General features: G+C 40.8%; 1 protein-coding gene across 1 annotated transcript in view; it reads left to right on the top strand.

Moving 5' to 3' along the window:
• The first annotated feature begins 7196 nt into the window (after nt 1-7196).
• Nucleotides 7197-22687, top strand: part of LRRK1 (leucine rich repeat kinase 1) — an 86808-nt gene continuing 71317 nt past the window's right edge. Inside the window, exons 1-8 of the mRNA XM_070953560.1 lie at nt 7197-7263; nt 11241-11404; nt 13171-13342; nt 15329-15508; nt 15675-15823; nt 17854-18080; nt 19768-19895; nt 21521-21684. Coding sequence (XP_070809661.1) covers nt 7197-7263; nt 11241-11404; nt 13171-13342; nt 15329-15508; nt 15675-15823; nt 17854-18080; nt 19768-19895; nt 21521-21684 — 1251 coding nt within the window. The remainder of the gene's footprint in view (nt 7264-11240; nt 11405-13170; nt 13343-15328; nt 15509-15674; nt 15824-17853; nt 18081-19767; nt 19896-21520; nt 21685-22687) is intronic.

A 22687-nucleotide genomic window follows, 5' to 3' on the forward strand; every position in this document is an offset into this window, starting at 1 on the left:
GCATCTTTGGACAACCCTGGTTCCCCTTGGCCAAGAAATGGAGATGAACACCATGCAGGGGTGGAATTCAAACTGTTCAGACCAATTCGGGTGAACCGGATGTTAATTTTAATCTGGTTCGCTGAACCGTTAGTTGCAAGGATGGGCTGGCCCTGTCCACCCTGCCCCTCCCCTCCGAGGAGTCTCCAGGTGGCCCGGTTTGGATGCCAGGTAAGTGCAGGGCCCGCGTGGAGGCTCTGGGAGGGCGAACAACGGGCCTACTGGAAGTTCGGAAACGGCCCCATTTTCGGCCTCAGGAGGGCCTCCGGAGCAGGGGGAGGCCATTTTCGCCCTCCCTGAAGCTCAAGGAAAGCCTCCAGAGCCTGGGGAGGGCAAAAACGCCCCCAGTTCAGGGCCATGCCTCTATGGCCACACCCACCCAGCAACTGGGCAGAGAACCGGTTGCTAAAATTTTTCAATCCCACCCCTGACATCATGCCCTAGAATTGGGGAACTGACAAGGAACTGACGGGAAAACCTTTACCTTCATCTTATCAAAGCTACAGTTGGACTTTGAGAAGGATTGAATATTTGCCTGGAAATTCTCTCTGCCAGTTCCAGGCCGTGCCACCTGGAAGTGATTGAACCATCTATGAGTCACAGATATTAAAGTTATAGTTCAACTTGTGACTGAATGTATAAAGGAGATAAACAACAGGTAGATATTTTATCAAGGGCTGTACGTTTGTGGACTGACTGCTTTTTCAAACTTGATACTCTTTGGTTGCTGAGATAATAATTCAGCCTGTTGTAAACTTTGACAAACAGAATTTGGGGTTGGTAAAAATTCTCCTATTCTGGGAAATGTACAGAAAGAAACTGGGATGTAACTTTACCTGTAAGTTGCATTCACCAAGTTTATTATTTTGCACGGCGTAACAGGGTACAGCATTAGTACATAAAAATTCAGAAAAATAGTGCATCAAATGTGCATCAAAATATAAAATACCACAACAGTGAATTATTTCAAAAACATAAGAGTATGAGTTGATAATTAAAATTACGAATAGAATTAAATTACTGTATGTACTAGTCACTAGAATGATTAAACCTATGGACGGATCTCTAGATTATTTAGCCATTGGACAGCACTACCATGGAGATGATGTTTTTCATGCAGGGGACATTTTGAGGAGGCCAAATTTGCCAGATTGATTCATGCTGATCAAACTAAACCAAGTTTGTTTTTGACAGCGAATTATTCAATAAACCAGAAGGGTTGACTTTGCCAAACTCAGAACCAAAAATCTGGCTTACCATAAGATGTGAATCCAGGCATCACATGGTATTCTCTCTGTTATCTGTGGCCTTTATTTGCAAAAAGGTGATGATGAAACAGACTTACTCTATACTTCTGTTGTATGGATTATGAGTAACAACTCAATTGTATATAAATGGTGTGACCCAGGCCCACGTAGTTAATATTAAATGCAAAACAGTTCCAAAAAACAGATTTTATTAAAACAGCTGAGAATTAACTCATTCTCAGTGTATTCCAAATTAAACGAAAGCAAAGTCCTCAAAACACCAGTCTTTAGTTTATCTCTGACCTTGGGATAATTAGGCAAACTGCCAAAGGCTTTTCTTGGCAACAATTCAGGAACAGAAGATGCTGACAAGAAAGAAATACAGCCAAACATGAAGCAAATCTCTCAACGGTTGTTTTCTGGCAAAGAGGCCAAGAGCTGTTGCTGGTCTTTTAAGCCTTATGGGAGGGGCCAATCATCTCCTGGCCTTACTCCCAAGTCGTCCTCTTTGCTGTAGCTGCTCCTGCCTTCTGGCAGCTCTGCGCATGCGCGCACTAGGAACAGGCTCCTCCTGTTCCTCTGCCTCTCTGCTGTCCGACTCTGGAGGCTCCGGAGACCATGCATCATTCCCAGATGGCCCTGGCCCCATCTCTGCCTCCGACACAGAGCCCTCATCCAGGCCTTCCCCAGTCTCCAGGACTGGCCCATGTTCTTCCTCAGCCTCATCGCTGTCCGACTCTGCTGCCAGCTCCACAGGCTGCTGGCGGACCACAACAATAAACAGAGGAATCTCACATTTATTTTTCATTGTTGTAATACAGGTAGTCCTTGACTTATGACCACAATTGAGCCCAAAACTTCTGTTGTTAAGCGAGACATTTGTTAAGTGGGCTTTGCCCCATTTTATGACCTTTTTGCTACAGTTGTTAAGTGAATCACGGCAGTTGATAAGTCAGTTACACGGTTGTTAAGTGAATCTGGCTTCCCCGTTGACTTTGTCAACGGGTTACAAAAAGTGATCACACGACCATGGGAACACGGCAACAGTCGTAAGTATGAACCAGTTGCCAAGCATCTGAATTTTGATCACATGATCAGCGGGATCAGACGTGGGTTTCAGCAGGTTCTGACCAGTTCTGGAGAACTGGTAGCGGAAATTTTGTTTAGTTCGGAGAACCGGTAGTAGAAATTCTGACTGGCCCCACCCCCATCTATTCTCTGCCTCCCGAGTCCCAGCTGATTGGGAGGAAATGGGGATTTTGCAGTAACCCTCCCCTGGATTGGGGACGGAATGGAGATTTTAAAGTATTCTTCCCCTGGTGTGGGGTGGGAATGGACATTTTACAGTATCCTTCCCCTGGAGTGGGGTAGGAATGGAGATTTTATAGCATCCTTCCCCTGCCATGCCCACCATGCCACACCCACCAAGGCACACCCATAGAACTGGTAGTAAAATTTTTTGAAACCGACCACTGATGGGGATGCTACAAAGGTTGTAAGTGAAAAATGGTCCAAAGTCACTTTTTTCAGTACTATTGTAACTTTGGACAGTCAGTAAATGAACTGTTGTACGTCAAGGACTACCCGGTAACCTGAACTCATAAACACATGACTATTAATGCGCTAAACATCTTTAGTCAACCCCGTCTTGTAGTAAAGAACAGTAGATTTTGTCTATGGAGACTTTCAGTCTTCCAGGTCATGGCTGTCCCAAAAGTGCTTTTTCAAAAGGCAACTGGACTTCGTTTTTCCTTGAAGACGTTTTCGCTTCTCATCCAAGAAGCTTCTTCAGTTCTTCCGCTTCTGAACTGAAGAAGCTTCTTGCATGAGAGGCGAAACATCTTCAAGGAAAAACAAAGTCCATTTGCCTTTTGAAAAAGCACCTTTGGGACGGCAGCAGATTTTGTAGCTGTAATATTGCAGTTGCATTTTCTCAAATCCTCTTTTGCTTAATAAAACAAAAATGAAAAGTTGTTTTGTGGCTTATTGATTGCTCTCATTAATCATGGCATCCAAGGTTGATTGCAGTCCTGGGCTGGATTAACAGAGGGATAGAATCAAGATCACGTGAAGTGTTAATACCACTTTATAAGGCCTTGGTAAGGCCACACTTGGAATCCTGCATCCAGTTTTGGTTGCCATGATGTAAAAAAAGATGTGGAGACTCTAGAAAGAGTGCAGAGAAGAGAAACAAAGATAATTAGGGGGCTGGAGATTAAGACATATGAAGAACGGTTGCTTGAACTGGGTATGTCTAGTTTGATGAAGAGAAAGACTAGGGGAGACATGATAGCAGTCTTCCAATATCTCAGGGGCTGCCACAAAGAAGAGGGAGTCAAGCTATTCTCCAAAGCACCTGAGGGTAGGACAAGAAGCATTGGGTGGGAACTAATCAAGGAGAGAAGCAACCTAGAACTAAGGAGAAAATTCCTGACAGTTAGAACAAATTAATGGAACAACTTGCCTCCAGAAGTTGTGAATGCTCCAACATTGGAAGTTTTTAAGAAGAGATTGGACAATCATTTGTCTGAAATGATATAAGGCTTCTTGCCTGAGCAGGAGGTTGAGCTAGAAGACCTCCAAGGCCCCTTCCAACTCTGTTATTCTGTTATTCTTTTTCTACGGATTGTCTCAGTTATGTTTTAATCATGTATTGTCCTGGGTGAAGAATCTTGAATTCAAGGACAGGCTACAGGGAATGTGCTGCAAGGAATTGCTGAGTAGGTAGGTAGATATATCTAGAATTTCTGCCCTAGCAATTGAGAATTAGGGTAGTTTTTCTATCTCAGGAATTCTCAATTCAGTGATGATGATGTATTATATTTCTATCTGGTCTTTTCTGTGATATTTTAAGACTTTTATGGGGCTGACTTTTAACTTTATCATGTGGTAGGTTAATTTTATCATTTGGAAGTTCTGGAGGCCACCAAGCGAAGCCGTCTGGTTCCCAAAATCCAGGTCTGATGGCCATGGTCCACACATGACATGGGTGGGAGGACCCTTATGCAAAGTGGATATGACTTTCTGTTTTTTCCCTCCTTTGAATTGAAGGGGGAGAATTTAAAGGGGTTTCTTTGTATTCTGAACTACTGTATAGTAACTTCACTTAAGGCTTATACGAACACTCTGTGACTGTTTATGGATCTCCAAATGGCAGGAAACTGCCGTCAGTGTTGAGCTGTTGTGGTTAAAGGTTCTTTGGGAGCCTCTGAAAAATAATTTGAGAGCCACAGATCACCCCGTTTTACCCAAAACCAAGAAAAGGAAAAAAAAAAGATCTGGGTTACCAGACACATCATCTTGTAGTGGTCCTACAGAGAATAATTTTGAGTCCTTTTTAAGGTTGGTATTTGATGCGTCTTCCCTGCAGAGGTTCTTGGTCTGGCAAGGCTGTTTGAAAAACCAAGAGCTGCATAATCTTTGAGCCTCTAAGCAATTATTCTTTTTTGTTTGATGAAGTGTGCTGGCATTTGCATAATGAAAGGGGAACTTCAGAAGCGGAGCTCTTGAAGGGGGTGGCAAAGATTTGACGTTTTATTGGTTATCTGCAAAATGAGCCTCTCAGGCCACCCGTTCAGTGCTGTAGATTCTCCGTACTTTGCTAAAAAGGACCAATGCTTTTAAGCTTGAAGAGCAGATTTAGATAAGACCCAGTCTTTTCTTGACTTGAGCTTAAACAGAAATGGTCCATGTGATTGATGTTCTGAACTATTCTTTCCTATTAAAACTGTAGTGTTTGATTAACTTTATCAGCGGCATATAAGGAAAACCAGTTGAAGATGTTTTATAGATGGCATTTACCACCGACAAGAATCGCAAAGATGTTCCCAAATAATGATCCAACATGTTGGAAGTGTAAGAAAACCCATGGAACATATTACCATCTATGGTGGACATGCTGGTGGCGAAAAAATTCTGGACAAATATTAAAAAATGGTTAGAAAAAAATAATAGGACAAATAATAGAAAGAAAACCAGAAACATTTTTATTAGGAATATTTACAAGAACATATACCAAAGAAATAAAATATCTGATTTTACACATCATAACAGCGGCCCAAATAATATACGTACAAAAATGGAAACAGGAAGAAACACCAACGGATTAAGAAGTGATTAAAAAAAAGTTTTAGAATGTGCTGAGATGGACAAATTAACAAAAGAAATTAAAGAAAAAGAAGAGACAGATTACTATACAATTTGGAATAAATGGTAGGAATGGCTTGAGAGCAGAAATAAAAAATAACATAAATAGGGGAGAATATAAAATGTAAAATAAGTATGCAACAAATATATATATATGTATATTTATATATATATATAAAATGTATATACATTAGTTAATTGTTTTAAGGAGGGGAAAAAAGTTAAGCATTAATGGGTTTTTCAGGCATCTGAAACAAATATATAGAAAAGTATAAAATTAAGGCTATTAGGATTAGAAAATATATTGTAATCAATCAAAAAAAGGACAATGAAGGAAATGAAACAATATGAGAGACATGGGGGGGGGGGGAATTACAGTGGAAAGCAGACCACGAAGAAATGTTTGTTAAAAAGAGGATATATTTATATGTTGTATGTTATGTGTGTGTCATAATGTGTATTAATAAAACAATAAAACTTTAAAAAAAACTAGTGTTTGAAATTTCCTATGCAATAGATCAGAATATCTAGCTTAATTTATCTTGTTGTTTCCTTTCTCCAGCATAATTCTTAGCTCTTGATTTTTTTTATATAGATTCCATGCGATTTCTAGGAATAGGGGGCTAAAACACTTCAGGGAAAATGTAATATATTTAAACCCTATGTTCCTGAATTACAAATTTACATATACTAGAAGTCTTAAAATTATTTCAGCTAGAGAGTACAAAACCCATACAGTAATTCAGGAAAACCCATTCATTACAGTGTATTAATATTTATACAACACACTAAACTTTCCATTAAGAGTTTCAGAAAACTGGGGCTAAAACACTTTTTTGTTAGTTGCATAGTCATGTCCGACTCATGGACAACATTCCTCCAGGCCTTCCTGTTCTCTCCCCATCCTCTGGAGTCCATTTAAGCTCACGCCTACTGCTTCAGTGACTCCATCCAGCCACCTCATTCTCTGTCGTCCCCTTCTTCTTCTTTTGCCCTCAATCGTTCCCAGCATTAGGCTCTTCTCCTTCCTTCCTCCGTCCTTCCTTCTCATTAGGAGGCCAAAGTATTTGAGTTTCATCTTCGTATTTGAGTTTCATCTTCAGGATCTGGCCTTCTAAAGAGCAGTCAGGGTTGATCTCCTCTAGGACTGAGCGGTTGGATCGCCTTGCAGTCCAAGGGACTTGCTGGAATCTTCTCCAGCACCATAGTTCAAAGGCCTCCATTCTTTGGTGCTCAGCCTTCCTTATGGTTCAAATTTCACAGCCCTACATTGCAACTGGGAAAACCATAGCCTTGACTATCCACACTTTTGTTGGCAGGGTGATGTCTCTGCTTTTTAGTATGCTGTGTAGATTTGCCATAGCTTTCCTCCCCTAGAGCAAGCATCTTTTAATTTCTTAGCCGTAAGTCCCCATCTGCAGTGATCTTGGAGCCCAGGAAAATAAAATCTTTAAATAAAACACTTTAGAGAAAGTCCAATATATTTATTCCTGAAATAAACTAGATTTGAATTTTTTTTAAAAAAAAAAACACCTTAATCCTCACTATTACTGTTTTCTGATGATTTGTTTAATAAAGGAAAATTAATTTGGATTACTCTGTTTTACTCTTCTTTTTTTTAAACATAGCCATTCCCTTCTGAGCTGTGATGTATAGCCTGGGTGCTTTGAAAATGGATATGCTAGCCTGGCTTTGCAGACGATGTTTCAGATATTAGATGTGTTGGAGTGTTGATGGTTTAAAACTTTCTGCCAAGCGCCGAGAATGTATTGGTGTGTCGGGAGACAGGAATCTGCAGAAAATGGCGAGAATCCCAGACAGGAGCAAGAAGGTAAGCATCAAATCAGCATGCCTGTTTTTTTTTTTTTTAACTTCTCCATTAGTCAATGGAGGGTTTGGTCAAGTGGCATGAATCCTTACATGGACCAGTGTGAAGAAGGATGGGGTAGATGGACATGGAGTTCTCTACTTGTGTTCTTCTCCATCACATCATCCTTCTTTTTCCAATTCAAGGAAGATACTTACTGACTATTGGCAAAACACACTCAACCAAGTGAGTGTAAGAGCTAGCAGCTGCATTCGCAACTGATGCAAAACTTGACTGCTATTTATTGTGCTTGGATTTTGGGGGTGATTATTCTATTGTGCCAAATCCAACTTTTTTGATGGTTCATGGTTGATGGACTGCAGAAACTCAGCTCAGAAACTTCATACACATTTATTTATTTATTAGTTTGTCAAACATGTACAAGATAGCAGGTATAAGTGTGAACATAGACATGAACGAAGAAACTGAATACAAATAAATGGGGACAGTAGGACAGGGAGGGTAGCCACGCTGGTGTACTTATGCATGCCCCCTTTACGGACCTCTTAGAAATGGGGTGAGGTCCATGGTAGACAGTTTAAGGTTGAAGCGGTGGGGATTTGAGGATGTAACAATGGAGTTGGGTAGAGCATTCCAGGCGTTGACCACTCTGTTGCTGAAGTTGTATTTTCTGCAATGGAGTTTGAAGCAGTTTACCTTGAGTTTGTATCGATTGTTTGCCCGTGTAATTATTGTGGTTGAAGCTGAAGAAGTTGTTGACAGGTAAGGCGTTGTAGCAGACAAATTTTGTGTACTATACTTAGATCAGACCACAGGCGGAACTGTTCCAGATTGTCTAAGTCCAAAATTTCAAGCCTGGTGCCATAAGATATTCTATTGTGAGTAGAGGAGTGGAGGACTCTTCTCGTGAAATACCTCTGGACCCACTCAATCGTATTAATGTCCAATATACAGTGTGGATTCCAGGCAGACGAGCTGTATTCGAGAATTGGTCTGGGAAAGGTTCTGTATGCCCTAGTTAGCAATACAATGTTACCGGAGAAGCTTCAAAAAATTAGGTTAACAACTCTTAATGCCCTTTTGGCAATGCTGTTACAATGAGTTGTGGGAATATACATGTTGTGCAGTGGTGAAATCCAATTTTTTTTACTACCAGTTCTGTGGGCGTGGCTTTGTGGGCGTGGCAGGGGAAGGATACTGCAAAATCCCCATTCCCACCCCACTCCGGAGGAAGGATACTGCAAAATCCCCATTCCCTCCCCACTCCCGGGGGAAAATCTCCATTCCCACCCCACTCTGGGGCCAGCCAGAGATGGTATTTGCTGGTTCTCCGAACTACTCAAAATTTCCGCTACCAGTTCTCCAGAACCTGTCAGAACCTGCTGGATTTCACCCCTGATGTTGTGGGAATATATACAGGAGCAGGAAAAAGTATTCCGTCCCATATTGGAAAAAGGTTCGTGGTTTTCCCCACACACATTCAGGTGGCTTAGTGGCTAAGACACTGAGCTTGTTGATCAGAAAGGTCGACAATCCCTAATACAGGTCTCCTGCATGAGCAGGGGGTTGGACTAGTTGACCTCCAAGGTCCCTTCCAACTCTGTTACTGTTACAAGGTAGTCACTAAGGAAAATGAAACCGTTTCCTCAAGTAGCAGATTTGGATATCAGATTAGCAGACTTTCTTCATTTGCTTAATTTGCTCCGCTACAGATGCAGAGAAGTGTGTCTCTGGGGTTTTCTGTGCCACACGCCTAAGTAACTTGTGATTACTTAGGCATACTTAGATCCCCTTAGGCTCCAAAATGTCTTGAGTCATGTTCTTGCAGGTATCTGTTGATGGAGATCTGGGGTGACATCTTACCTAGTGAACAGTCTGGAAAGGCTGCAGAGCTTTCCAAAGTGAAGCTAGATCTGTCAAGTTGTGGTTGGAGCGTGTGTGTTTTTTTTTGTTTATTTTAAAAAGTAATATTTATTAAAGTTCCAAAGATTAAAATACACAGTACAAAAAGAAATATAATACACACACAAAAAAGCAAGAAATATAAACAACCAAAAACCATCATATCAAAATTTCAATACTAATAACAACTTTTCTGCATCGGTATCTCTAGTCCAGGGGTCTGCAACCTTAAACACTCAAAGAGCCATTTGGACCCGTTTCCCACAGAAAAGAAAACACCGGGAGCCACAAAACCCTTCCCGTGCCTGACTATTTCTTGATCGGCCACAAAACTAGCCTATGTAGTTGAATTAAATGTTCTGGTTTTCTTCTGAAACTTTTCTTTACTTGGATTTATTCATGGTTGGTGGACTGTCCGAAGACGTCTCTGTGGTCATGTGGCTGGCATGACTCAACGCCAAAGGCGCACGGAACGCTGTTACCTTCCCACCAAAAGTGGTCCCTATTTTTCTGCTTGCATTTTTTACGTGCTTTCGAACTGCTAGGTTGGCAGAAGCTGGGACAAGTAACGGGAGTTCACCCCGTTACGCCGCGCTAGGGATTCGAACCGCTGAACTGCCAACCTTTCGATTGACAAGCTCAGCGTCTTAGTCACTGAGCCACTACTTTTATAGATAAACCTAAAGTCTGCTTTACTTTGGAGCTCCTTGAGATACCCCTGTATGACAGTTGTCCTTTTAGCAATGAATGGAAGTAAATAAGTAATGACAGTACTTTTTACAACTCCTATAGTTGTAAAACTCTTGGTTTCCTGATCTGGTCTGTCTTGATAGGCTAAGACAGTAGCTTTGTTTGGTTAGGAATCACCCCATGGAAAGTACCATTGGTAAAAAATATAAGGAAGTTGTTTTGTTCCTTTCATTTCAAATATATACACATATATACATATTTATACATTGCTAGGACTTTCCTCTCTTTCCTTTGATTTGCCACATTCATGCTGATTAGTTTGGTTAGGGTTTTTTAATTGCTTTTTTTTTTTTTTTTGAAAGATTCAAAGCAGAATGAAAGTTGGCAGACAGGATATAAAATATGTGGTCTGTATAGATAGCATGTAATAAACTTTTAGTGCTTTGAACTGAAGCCTTGTTCCTGGTTACAGGTAAGTCCTTAACTTAACGACCACAAAATTGAGCGCCAAATTTCTGTTACTAAACGAGACAGTTTTTAAATGAGTTTGGCATTTTACGATCTTTTTTTTTTTTTTTGCCATAGCTTTGTTCCTTATGCCATCCGTCTTGTAAATTCACAAGATTCTTTTTTCCCCCAACCATGTATATGATTACATTTGAACTAGACTGTGATGTTTCTCTGGGTCATGTATGTGTGGATATGTGGGTATATGCAATTGTTATTTTTTTGAGAGCTAAATGCAACGAAATTCATTTTAATGTATGCTGATTAGTGTGCATTTAAAATGACAAAGATTCTATTCTATTCTATTCTATTCTATTCTATTCTATTCTATTCTATTCTATTCTATTCTATTCCATTCCATTCCATTCCATTCCATTCCATTCCATTCCATTCCACTCCACTCCACTCCACTCCACTCCACTCCACTCCATTCTTATTCTATTCTACCCATACCCATACCCATACCCTACCCTACCCTTATTCTATCCTGTTCTGTTCTGTTCTGTTCCATTCAATTCCATTCCGTTTTTAAATGAATCTGTAGTTGATAAGCTAACGTTAAGTGAATTTGGCTTCCCCATTGACTTTGCTGGTGAGAAGATCGCAAAAGTGACCACATGACCCCAGGACACTGTAGCCGTCATAAATATGAGCTACTTGCCAAGTGTCTTTAATTTTAATCAGATGGGGACGGTGCAACGGTGGTAAGTGTGAAAAAAGCTCATCAGTCACTTTTTGCAGTGCCATTCTAACTTCAAACGGTCACTCAATGAACTAATGAAAGTCAAGGACTCTCTATACTCGCGCCTGACAGTTCTTGCCTATTGTTTGTCTTGTTGTCATTCGTGTTAAATGGTCTCTCTTTTACCCTTGATGTACAGAAATGCCGGACATGGGTGGCCAGCAGTCCACGATGGAGTCTTTTTCCCCTGGCCAGACCTTTGCGAACGAGACCATTCAGAGTCTCTACCGAAGTGGAGACTTTGAGGCTGCTCTACAGCTGGTCCAAGCAGCCAGCAGGAGGAATCTCTCTCAAGAGGAGAAGGTGAGGACCCAGCTGACACATCTTCACCTGGCCCCTGAAAGTTTGAAGATGAGGTCAAACGAACCTGCCAATTCACACTTTTTCCAGGGATGGGCTTCAAAAATTTTAGCAAGGGGTTTATTTATTTATTTATTTATTTATTAGTTCAATTTATATGCCGCCCTCCTCTGAAGACTCAGGGCGGCTTACAATGCACTTACAGCAATAGTCTTCATTCTTTTGTTCTCTGCCCAGTTGCTGGGTGGGTGTGGCCATGGTGGCTGTGGCCTAGTTGGCCTCCTGCACCACGGTGGGGGGGGCATTTTTACCCTCCCCAGGCTCCGGAGTCTTTCCTCGAGCCTCTGGGAGACCCTCCGGAGGGTGGAAACTTCCCGAACTTCTTGTAGGCCCATTTTTCACCCTCCCCAAGCCTCCACATGCACCCTGCACTTACCTGCGTCCAAAACACATTGCGTGGAGACCCCTGGGAGGGGAGGGGAGGAGTGGGAAGGGCCAGCCAGGAATGGGATTTGGGGGTTCTACAACTGCACAGAATCTTAACTAGAGGTTCTCCTGAACCCCTGTGAGCCCCCAGAAACCCAACCCTGACTTTTTCCATATGCCGTACAATTTTGTAGAATCTTGAAGTTTGACTCTGTACACTTGAGGGGAAGGAGACACAGAATCAGGGATGGGATACCGAGTAGGAATATCTGCTCATAGAACAGTTAGAATTGATTTCCTTTAGGCTTCAGAGACAGTGGTGATGCAGTGGTTAGAAGACAGTGTTGACAAAAAGATATTAACCGCAACTAGAATTGTATTTGCACAACAATGGAAAAATGATGAGATTCCGTCTGCGGGGAATGTAATTAAGAAAATATGAGAATGTGCAGAAATAGATAGATTAACACTATTAAGGATAAAGAAGAAACTGAATATTTTTTTGATATGGGATATATTCTATCCATGGCTAGCTAGACAATAGCAACAGAAGTTAGAAAGGAGGAACTATAAAAAGAGGAAATGTTAATGTGGAGAGTTTTATTATGATCACAAACCAGCATTACTCCTAGGAGAATAGGGGATTAAAAATGGGCTTTAGACCAGGAGTGGGCTCTACTTACCTTTACTACCGGTTTGCAACGGGATCACTCATGCGTGCACCTTTATTTTATTTATTTATTTATTTTATTGAATTTGTATACCGCCCTACTCCCGAAGGACTCAGGGCAGTGAACAGCCATAGAATAAAACATATAAATACAAAATTTAAAATAGAATAAAACATATTAAATAATTTGTCTGAACAAATTTAAAACCCCAATAATTTAAAACCAAATTTAAAATTTCCATTTAAAAAGGGGAAAAACTTAGGTCAGGCCAGCTTGATGAAATAAGAAAGTCTTGAGCGCGCGACGGAAGGTACCTTGCTTCTGTGCATGCACAGATCACTTCTGATGATGTCAGAGTCAGTGGGCGGAGCCTCCTGCTGGTTTTACTACCGTTTCTATAGAACCGGTCTAAACCAGGGTCCCCCAATATAGCCAACATCAACCCTCAAAGGATCAATGGGACTATCCAAAGGTTGGTGCTGTTATTACTGTTAGGTGTATTATTGCTGTAGCACCATTAGCACTAAGTGACAGTATTTATTAAATTATTTGCATATAATAAATGTTAGCGGTTGATGAGAAAATTGAAGCTTTATGGAGGAGCTGAAGATTTTGAGGATTTCTGATCTTAAAATTAAACATTTTTTTTAATGCTTCCCTTTCTCAAATCAGGGACACCTGTTGAGCCTTTCAACCATCTATGGGGACCTGCACGCTGTGAGATACTTGCTAAAAGAGACAAGCATGACCATAAACCTCGAACCCAGTGATGATAACCCAGCGGTGTTAGCTGCGTATTTTGGACATAAGGACATAGCACAAGAATTGCTAGATTCTTTTCTTGGTAGGTTGAATTTCTAGCCAGTGGTGGGTTGTTCCCGGTTCGCACCGGTTCGCAAGAACCGGTAGTAAAAATTTGTAGTAGTTCAGAGAACCGGTAATAACATTGGCTGGCCACGCCCCCGAACCGGTCCCTGGCCCGGTCGCCGCTTGCTTACCCCGCCCACCTCATCAGAGGCTTTTTTTAAAAACTTTTAAAAGCATTTTTTCTACAACCTCTTCGGCCAAAAAAATGCTTTTAAAAGTTAAAAAAAAAGCCTCTGATGATCGCGCAGCTCAGCTGGGATTGTCAGAGGCTTTTAAAAGCATTTTTTTCTACAACCTCTATGGCCGAAGAGGTTGTGGGAAAAAAAATGCCTTTAAAAGCCTCTGGCGATCCCAGCTGAATTGCCTGATTGTCAGAGGCTTTTAAAAGCATTTTTTTCTGCAACCTCTTAAGGTTGTAGAAAAAATGCTTTTAAAAGTTAAAAAAAAAAAGTTGGTCACGCCCACCCAGTCACATTACCCCCCACCAAGCCACACCCACAAAATAAGCCACGGCCACAGAACTGGTAGTAAAACATTTTAGAACCCACCCCTGTTTCTAGTCCTTCTCCTCCTGTACACTTTTACCAACGTCAGGTAGTCCTCCACTTACAACAGTTCGTTTAGTGACCGTTCCAAGTTACAACGGCACTGAAAAAAGTCACTTCTGACCAGTTTTCGCACTTACGACCGTAGTAGCATCCCCATGTTCATGTGATCAAAATTCAGACCCTTGGCAATTCAGACTCATATTTATGACGGTTGCAGGGTTCCTAGTCAGGTGATCCCCCTTCTGTGACCTTCTGACCAGCCAAGTCCATGGGAAGCCAGAGTTCACTTAAGAAACAGTTTGACGAATTAACAACTGCAGCGATTCACTCAACAACCGTGGCAAGGAAAGTTGTAAAATGGGGGGAAAAACTCACTTAACAAATTTTTCACTTAGCAACCTCAGTTTGGGGCTCAAATGTGGTCTTAAGATGAGGACTACCTGCTTATGGAAGAAGCTGCCAAGATGCGTTCAGCAAACCGTGCTTTTGGTTTTACAAGTTACAACAGCGCATTTCCACAAGAGTGGTGCGGTGGCCTAGAGGTGGAGCTCTCGCCTCACAATCAGGAGGCTGTGAGTTTGATCCTAAGTAGAGGCACATATTTATTTATTATTTATTTATTTGTTTCAATTTCTATACCGCCCTTCTCCAAATAGGACTCAGGGCGGTGAACAGCCAAAGTAAAAACAGAACATACAAAATTTAAAAAACAGTTTAAAATAATTAAATATTTTGGCCGTAAATTAAAACAATCCAATTTAAAATCAATTTAAAATTTAACTCAAGCCAGCCCAGCTAGTTGAAATAAATAGGTTTTCATTTCTCTCTCTGGGCACACTGAGAATATATCTGCTGCAGAGGTGGGTTTCAGCAGGTTCTGACCAGTTCTGGAGAACCGGTAGCGGAACTTTTGAGTAGTTCGGAAAACTGGTAGTAAAAATTCTGACTGCCCACCCCCCCCTCCTCCCACATCTATTCTCTGCCTCCCAAGTCCCAGCTGATCAGGAGGAAATGGGGATTTTGCAGTAACCTTCCCCTGGAAAGAACCAGTATTAAAAAATTTTGAAACCCACCTCTGATCTGCTGAACTAAACTCCGCATTGGCAACAGGGAGGACATCCGGCCAGTAAACACTCAGCTCCATTCAGTTGCCCTGACTCCACCCCACAAAGGATTATGGGGTCATTAAAAGTAGACGATGAACAGCGCATTCGCACAACATGCTAAGTCAAAACCAGTCCAGAAAACTTCACATTGATATTTAAGTGCATTGTCTGATACCTACCTCCTCTTGATGATGTTCTCTCTTGGTGGCAAGGAAGGTCGTAAGATTTTCATGCCAGCCTTCACATGTTGTCTTTGCCAAGGGTGGGGTCGGGTTTATAACATTGGTCCATGAATGCTCGTTTCAATAGGTGCAACGAATATCTCACAACTGCTGAATTGGATGTTGGTGGTGGCTTGCCAACAAGGCCATCTAGAGGTGGTTAAGCTCTTAGTGCTGGCATACAGAGCGGATCCTGACAGCTACGCCGTGAGAAAGAATGAGTTCCCTGTCCTTCTTCGATTGCCACTTTATGCCGCCATGCAAGAAGGTGGGTGATGGTTTGTTCTTTCTGGGACAATTTTTCCTTTTCTGGAGGAAATGGATTCTCCAAATGACTTTGGAGAATTTCAGAACTGAGATTTTAAAAAAAAGGTCTTGGAAAACTGGTATGTTAATTGCTTAACATAGCTTCGACCCTTATCTGTGTTTGCTAGGCCATGACGATATCGCTGCCTTTTTGCTGGAGAATGGTTCATTCTTTTGTTCCTACACACTAATGGATTGTCCCAAGGCGAGCAAACGGCTCCTTTGCAAACATTTCATTGAACCCGTTCCTTCGTCCAGGAATGTCCAGGCAAAACCAGTAAGTCGTGCTGGGGGGAGGGGAGGGCAAAAAAATTGTTTAACTATTGTAATTGTTATCTATTAGTTGTTCTGTCCCCGTCCCACACGCACACACACCAACAGACGTTCAAGAGTTAAAGACCAAACCAGCCGGCAAAATCCTTTTCCTTATGATAACGGCACTTGGCAACAACCTAGTGGCTGCCTGCCAAGAGTTTATTACTTACGAAGAGGAGAGATAACTTCTCCCCACTTCTGATACATCAAAAGAAACAGCTCAATAATTACAATCAAGTCCAGAGATAATCCAGCAAAGTCTATAGCAAAAGTCTGGCAATGCAGAATGGCGTGGAAGCTTTCAGCTTTGTTCGTCACAAGGTTTGACTGGCCACCACGCTCCCTTTTATATGCTGTGGGGTGTGGTCCAGTGACTCAGCCTAATCTCGGGCAAGCCTTTTCTTCTGTTGCGCGCGCTTATCTCTGCGACGCTGGCGTGGATCCAGCCAAGACTCATTACCCTCATCACTGTCCATCTGTGGCTGTGTGGACGTGCTTGGCCCCGGCCCTATCTCTTGCTCTTTGGCGGACACCGAAGGCATTGCCAGAGAGGAGGGTCCTGGAGAGGGAGGCCTTGCCAACTCCTATCCTTCACTCTTAGAGTCCTCTCCTGCCGATGACACAGGCTCAGGCAACGGAGCCACAACATTAGTAGCCATGGTGGTGTGGTGGTTAGGATGCAGTATTGCAGGCTAACTCTACCAACTGCCAGCAGTTCGATTCTGACCGGCTCAAAGTTGACTCAGCCTTCCATCCTTCTGAGGTCAGTCAAATGAAGACCCAGATTGTTGGGGGTACTCTTTAAACCGCTTAGAGAGGGCTGTAAAGCACTGTGAAGCAGTATATAAGTCTAAGTGCTAAACTAATTTTTTAAAAATAAATTGTTTGTAAAGTTCAAAAACAGAAATACACAGATGAAAAATGAACCGTTGAATCTTGACTGCATTTTATTACTTTTTTATTTGTTATTTTTCTCCTGGTCTTTTCTGTCTTTTGATTTCATATTTATTGAGATAAATAAGTATACAATATATAATGACATGATATTTTATTTGCTATGAGGTTATTTTTATACAAACGTTTTATTTTTGCTTACTGTAGCATGGATCATTAATTCCTGATTATTACTCTAAGAATCTATTGATGGTGGCAGGCTAAAGTCAAATCAAATCAAATCAAATCAAATCAAATCAAATCAATACACTCATTCACACATTGGCAGGAATTGTGCTTCGTTGTACATCGCAACTTGGAAACTGTAATACCTGATTTCACCCAACATACTGAATTTTAAAAATTTACATTATGGTTTAATACTGTGAATAAACGGAGATGGAGAATAAGCCGTGTGTTACTAGTTTAACATTTGCAAACCCAGAGAGATTTTTTAAAAAAATATTCAGTGTATTGCAATATAGTGGGGGGGGGGGTGAAAAAAGACAGCTTATATTTTTCTTTCAGTTCTGAAATATATCCTTATCCACTCTAATTAGTGGTGGAATTCACACAGCACCCTGGGTGAGGCTAAAAAGAATTAATAGTTCAGCCCAGGGGTGAAATCCAACAGGTTCTGACAGGATCTGGAGAACCAGTAGCGGAAATTTTGAGTAGTTTGGAGAACCGGCAAATACCACCTCTGGCTGACCCCAGGAGTGGGGAGGGAATGGAGATTTTGCAGTATCCTTCCTCTGCCACGCCCACCAAGCCACACCCACCAAACCACGCTCACAGAACCGGTAGTAAAAAAATTTGGATTTCACCACTGGTTCTGCTTACTATTCATAGCCTGAATATGTGAGTCCTTACATTCAGCCATATAGTAGTTTTCCTGTTTCATTTTTTTTTCTGAAAGTCACTCTTACCTGCTTTGAATCAGAGTTGCTGATGATCAACATCTAATGAACCTGCTCTCTTTATCTTCAGGGTCTTTCTGCTTTTTAACCAGAATTGTTGTTGATCTCCATTAACTGTTCCTCATCTCTTTCTCTTCAGGGTCTTTCTGTGAACTGGTCAAAGCTCAGACTGCCTTGGGTGGATTTTGACTGGCTGATGGATCTTTCCCACCAAATAACGGAGCTGGACCTCTCCGCTAATCACCTGACCTCCCTGCCATCCATCATCCCTTGGGGTCTGATGAACCTTCAGAAACTGAACCTCTCCGACAACCGATTAAAACAGCTGCTTGACGTACAGTCCTCGGATGGGATCATCTGCACGAAGTAGGTGGACTGGATTCTTAGAGAAATTTACGTGGGAGGGATGGTGAATAGGGTGTCCTTTGAATCAGGCAAAGGTTGTAAGGCGACAGTGGTGACATCGCCAATGGACTGACCAAGATTGGATCCTGCAATATTACCCTGGGACATGTATATTTGCCTTCATCCCAGCCAGCAGACAGGCTTATTGTGTCTTCTGGTATTGAAGGCCATTTGTTTTGAGAAGGCTCACATTTGATAAGAACTAAATTCCATCTACCGGTTAAAAAAAAGAAAGAACATACAAAAAGAGATTTTCCTTTCTTGCTTTAAATCGTCTGTCTGTCTGACTATCTATCTATCTATCTATCTATCTATCTATCTATCTATCTATCTATCTATCATCTCTATATATATCTATCTATTTTTATCTCTCTTTTTCTATCTCTCTTTCTATCTCTATCTATCTATCATCTCTATCTATCTATCTATCTATCTATCTATCTATCTATCTATCTCTTTTTATTTATCTTTCTCTTTCTATTTCTATCTATCTATATCTATCTATCTCTATTTATCTATCTATCTATCTATCTATCTATTTCTAACTATCTCTATCTCTCTTTCTATCTCTTTCTATCTATATCTATCTATCCTATCTATCATCTCTCTCACTCTATTTATTTCTGTCTCTCTTTTTCTATCTCTATCTATCTATCTATCTATCTATCTATCTATCTATCTCTTTTTATCTATCTTTCTCTTTCTATCTATTTCTATCTATCTATATCTATCTATCTCTATCTATCATCTATCTATCTATCTATCTATCTATTTCTATCTCTCTCTCTCTTTCTATCTATCTATATCTATCTATCTATCCTATCTATCTATCATCTCTCTCACTCTATCTATTTCTATCTATCTCTCTCTTTCTTTCTCTTTCTATCTCTATCTATCTATCTATCTATCTATCTATCTATCTATCATCTCTATATATATCTATCTATTTTATCTCTCTCTTTTTCTATCTCTCTTTCTATCTCTATCTATCATCTCTATCTATCTATCTATCTATCTATCTATCTCTTTTTATTTATCTTTCTCTTTCTATCTCTTTCTATCTATCTGTATCTATCTATCTATCTCTATCTATCATATATCTATCTATCTATCTATCTATCTATTTCTAACTCTATCTCTATCTCTCTTTCTATCTCTTTCTATCTATATCTATCTATCCTATCTATCATCTCTCTCACTCTATTTATTTCTATCTCTCTCTTTTTCTATCTCTATCTCTATCTCTATCTATCTATCTATCTATCTATCTATCTATCTATCTATCTATCTCTTTTTATCTATCTTTCTCTTTCTATCTCTTTCTATCTATCTATATCTATCTATCTCTATCTATCTATCTATCTATCTATCTATCTATTTATCTATCTATCTATCTATCTATCTATTTCTATCTCTCTCTCTTTCTATCTATTTCTATCTATATCTATCTATCTATCCTATCTATCTATCATCTCTCTCACTCTATCTATTTCTATCTATCTATCTCTTTCTTTCTCTTTCTATCTCTATCTATCTATCTATCTATCTATCTATCTATCTATCTATCTATCTATCTATTTCCCTCTCTCTCCCTATCTCTCCCCCCCCTTCTCTCTATCTTCCACTTACTTTTTTTTTTAATACACAGGTTACTCGAGATTGACATATCTAACAACAGATTCCTAGGTCTTCCTTCTGGTTTATTGCACCTTTCTAGACTCCAAAGACTCGTTGCTGCCAAAAATTATTTGGAAAGACTATTTGATGAGGAGAATGGTGAGTGATATCTTCAAAATTCAACCGTTTATTTTGGATGGAATTGAAAGAAAACATGTTCTTTTCCTTCTGGACTTCCCTATCCTTTAACTTATGGTGACCTTCTTTATGTTCAGATGCTACATCTTCTCAAATCACTGGAAGTTATTAACTCTTCCTTCTTTTCATATCCTGAAACACGTTCAGTGTGCCTTCTGGCCATCCATCAACACACATATACACAAACTCCACTCTTCATTTCTTTTGGAAAGCCCTAAGCCATAAATGGGACGCGGTGGCTCGGTAGCTATGATGCTGAGCTTGTCGATCGAAAGGTCGGTAGTTCAGCGGTTCGAATCCCTAGTGCCGCATAACGGGGTGAGCTCACGTTACTTAGGGGTTATCTCAGGGGCTGCCACAAAGAAGAGGGAGTCAAACTATTCTCCAAAGCACCTGAGGGTAGAACAAGAAGCAATGGGTGGGAACTAATCAAGGAGAGAAGCAACTTAGAACTAAGGTGAAATTTCCTGACAGTTAGAACAATTTATAAGTGGAACAACTTGCCTGCAGAAGTTGTGAAATCTCCAACACTGGAAGTTTTTAAGAAGATGTTGGATAAACATTTGTCTGAAGTGGTGTAGGGTTTCCTGGTTGGGCAGGGGGTTGGACTAGAAGACGTCCAAGGTCCCTTCCAACTCTGTTATTCTATTCTATTCTATTCTATTCTATTCTATTCTATTCTATTCTATTCTATTCTATTCTATTCTATTCTGTTTTGCTCTGCTCTGCTCTGCTCTGCTCTATTCTATTCTATTCTATTCTATTCTATTCTATTCTATTCTATTCCATTCCATTCCATTCCATTCTATTCTTGTCCCAGCTTCTGCCAACCTAGCAGTTTGAAAGCACATAAAAAATGCAAGTAGAAAAATAGGAACCACCTTTGGTGGGAAGGTAACAGCGTTCCGTGCACCTTTGGCATTGAGTCAAGCTGGCCACATGACCACGGAGATGTCTTCGGACAGTGCTGGCTCTTCAACTTTGAAACGGAGATGCGCACCGCCCCCTAGATTCGGGAACGACTAGTACATATGTGCCAGGGGAACCTTTACCTTTAAGCCATAAATATTCAACTTAATATTCTTAACTTACAAATCATCTTTACACATCACAATGATTGGATACATCTAATGTACAAAGTCCACGTAGACTGCATGATGGCTCAGTGTAGTGTATGAATTTGGCCATTGTCATTCTGTGAAAATTAAATTGCCCCAGAAGAGTCTTGATAGTGCAGTGGTCTAAGCACCCTGTTATTAAGAACACCTGCCTGCAATTACTGCTGGTTCGAATCTCTCCAAGGCTCAAGGTTGACTCAGCCTTCCATCCTTTCTAAGGTAGGTGAAATGAGGATCCAGTTTGTGGGGGCAATAAGCTGACTTTGTATAAAAATATACAAAAGTATGAAGGCTATTGCTTAACGCATTGTAAGCCGCCCTGAGTCTCTGGAGAAGGGCGGCATATAAATCAAAAAAAAAAAAAAAAAGAGAACTAATTCAGAGAAAAGGTTCAAAAGTAAACCTAACTAGCAAAGATTCTCATATTTCTTGGTGAGATATTTTCTTTTGGATTTTTTATCCCCCCAGCAACCAACTGGATTGGATTAAGAAAACTGCAGGAATTAGATGTCTCAGACAACAGATTATCAGAGCTGCCTGTTTCCTTTCTGCACTGCTTGAAATCATTGCAAAGCCTCAACGCATCTAGCAATAACTTAAAAGTGTTTCCACTACCGTGGGCCTGTCCTTTGGTGAGTCTGGATAATCATCATGCTAGTTTTATTTTATTTATTTATTTATTAATTTTATTTCTATACCGCCCTTTTCCCGAAGGACTCAGGGCGGTGTACAGCCTGATTAAAAGCACAAAGACAGACAAAATTTAAAAATAATTAAAATTATTAAATAATAGGCCCAAGAAATAAAACCCCAAATTTAAAATCCCATTTAAAACCAATTAAAATCTTTACATTGATAGTCCAGCCTGGCGGAACAACAAGGTTTTGAGGGCACAGTGAAATACACGGAGATCAGAGATTTTATGAATTTCTGGGGGCAGTTCATTCCAAAGGGCAGGGGCTCCCACAGAGAAGGCCCTCTCCCTGGGTGTTGCCAGCTGACATAATTTGGCCGATGGCACCCTGAGGAGACCCTCTCTGTGGGAGCGGACTGGCCGGTGGGAGGCTACTGGTGGCAGAAGACGGTCTCGAAGGTATCCAGATCCAAGTTAAGTGATCTCGGTGTATTTTAGAATGCGTCATTTTTTAGAATGTGTGAGAATCACATTGGAAGACATCTCTGAGTAAGTTCAGGTGGTCCTCGACGTACGACCACAACTGAGCTCAAAATTTCCGTGGCTAAGCGAGGCAGTGGTTAAGTGAATTTTGTTCCATTTTATGACCTTTCCTTCAACAGTTGTTAAGTGAATCAATGCAATCCAGGGGTGAAATGCTCCCGGTTCGGACCGGATCACCCGATCCGGTAGCGATGGCGGCGGGTGGTTCAGAGAACCGGTAGCAAAAATTCCTGCCCCTCCCCCCATGCCCAGCTGAGCCGCACGATCATCAGAGGCTTTTTTTTTTTTAACTTTTAAAAACATTTTTTCTACAACCTCTTCTGCTGAAAAAATGCTTTTAAAAGTAAAAAAAAAAAAAAGCCTCTGATGATTGCGCAGCTCAGCTGGGATCGTCAGAGGCTTTTAAAAGCATTTTTTCTACAACCTCTTCTGACGTAGAGGTTGCAGAAAAAAATGCT

Source organism: Pituophis catenifer, unplaced genomic scaffold, assembly GCF_029215685.1.
Source record: "Pituophis catenifer annectens isolate HBS135680 unplaced genomic scaffold, rPitCat1.0.hap2 SCAF_14, whole genome shotgun sequence".
Taxonomy (NCBI): Eukaryota; Metazoa; Chordata; class Lepidosauria; order Squamata; family Colubridae; genus Pituophis; species Pituophis catenifer.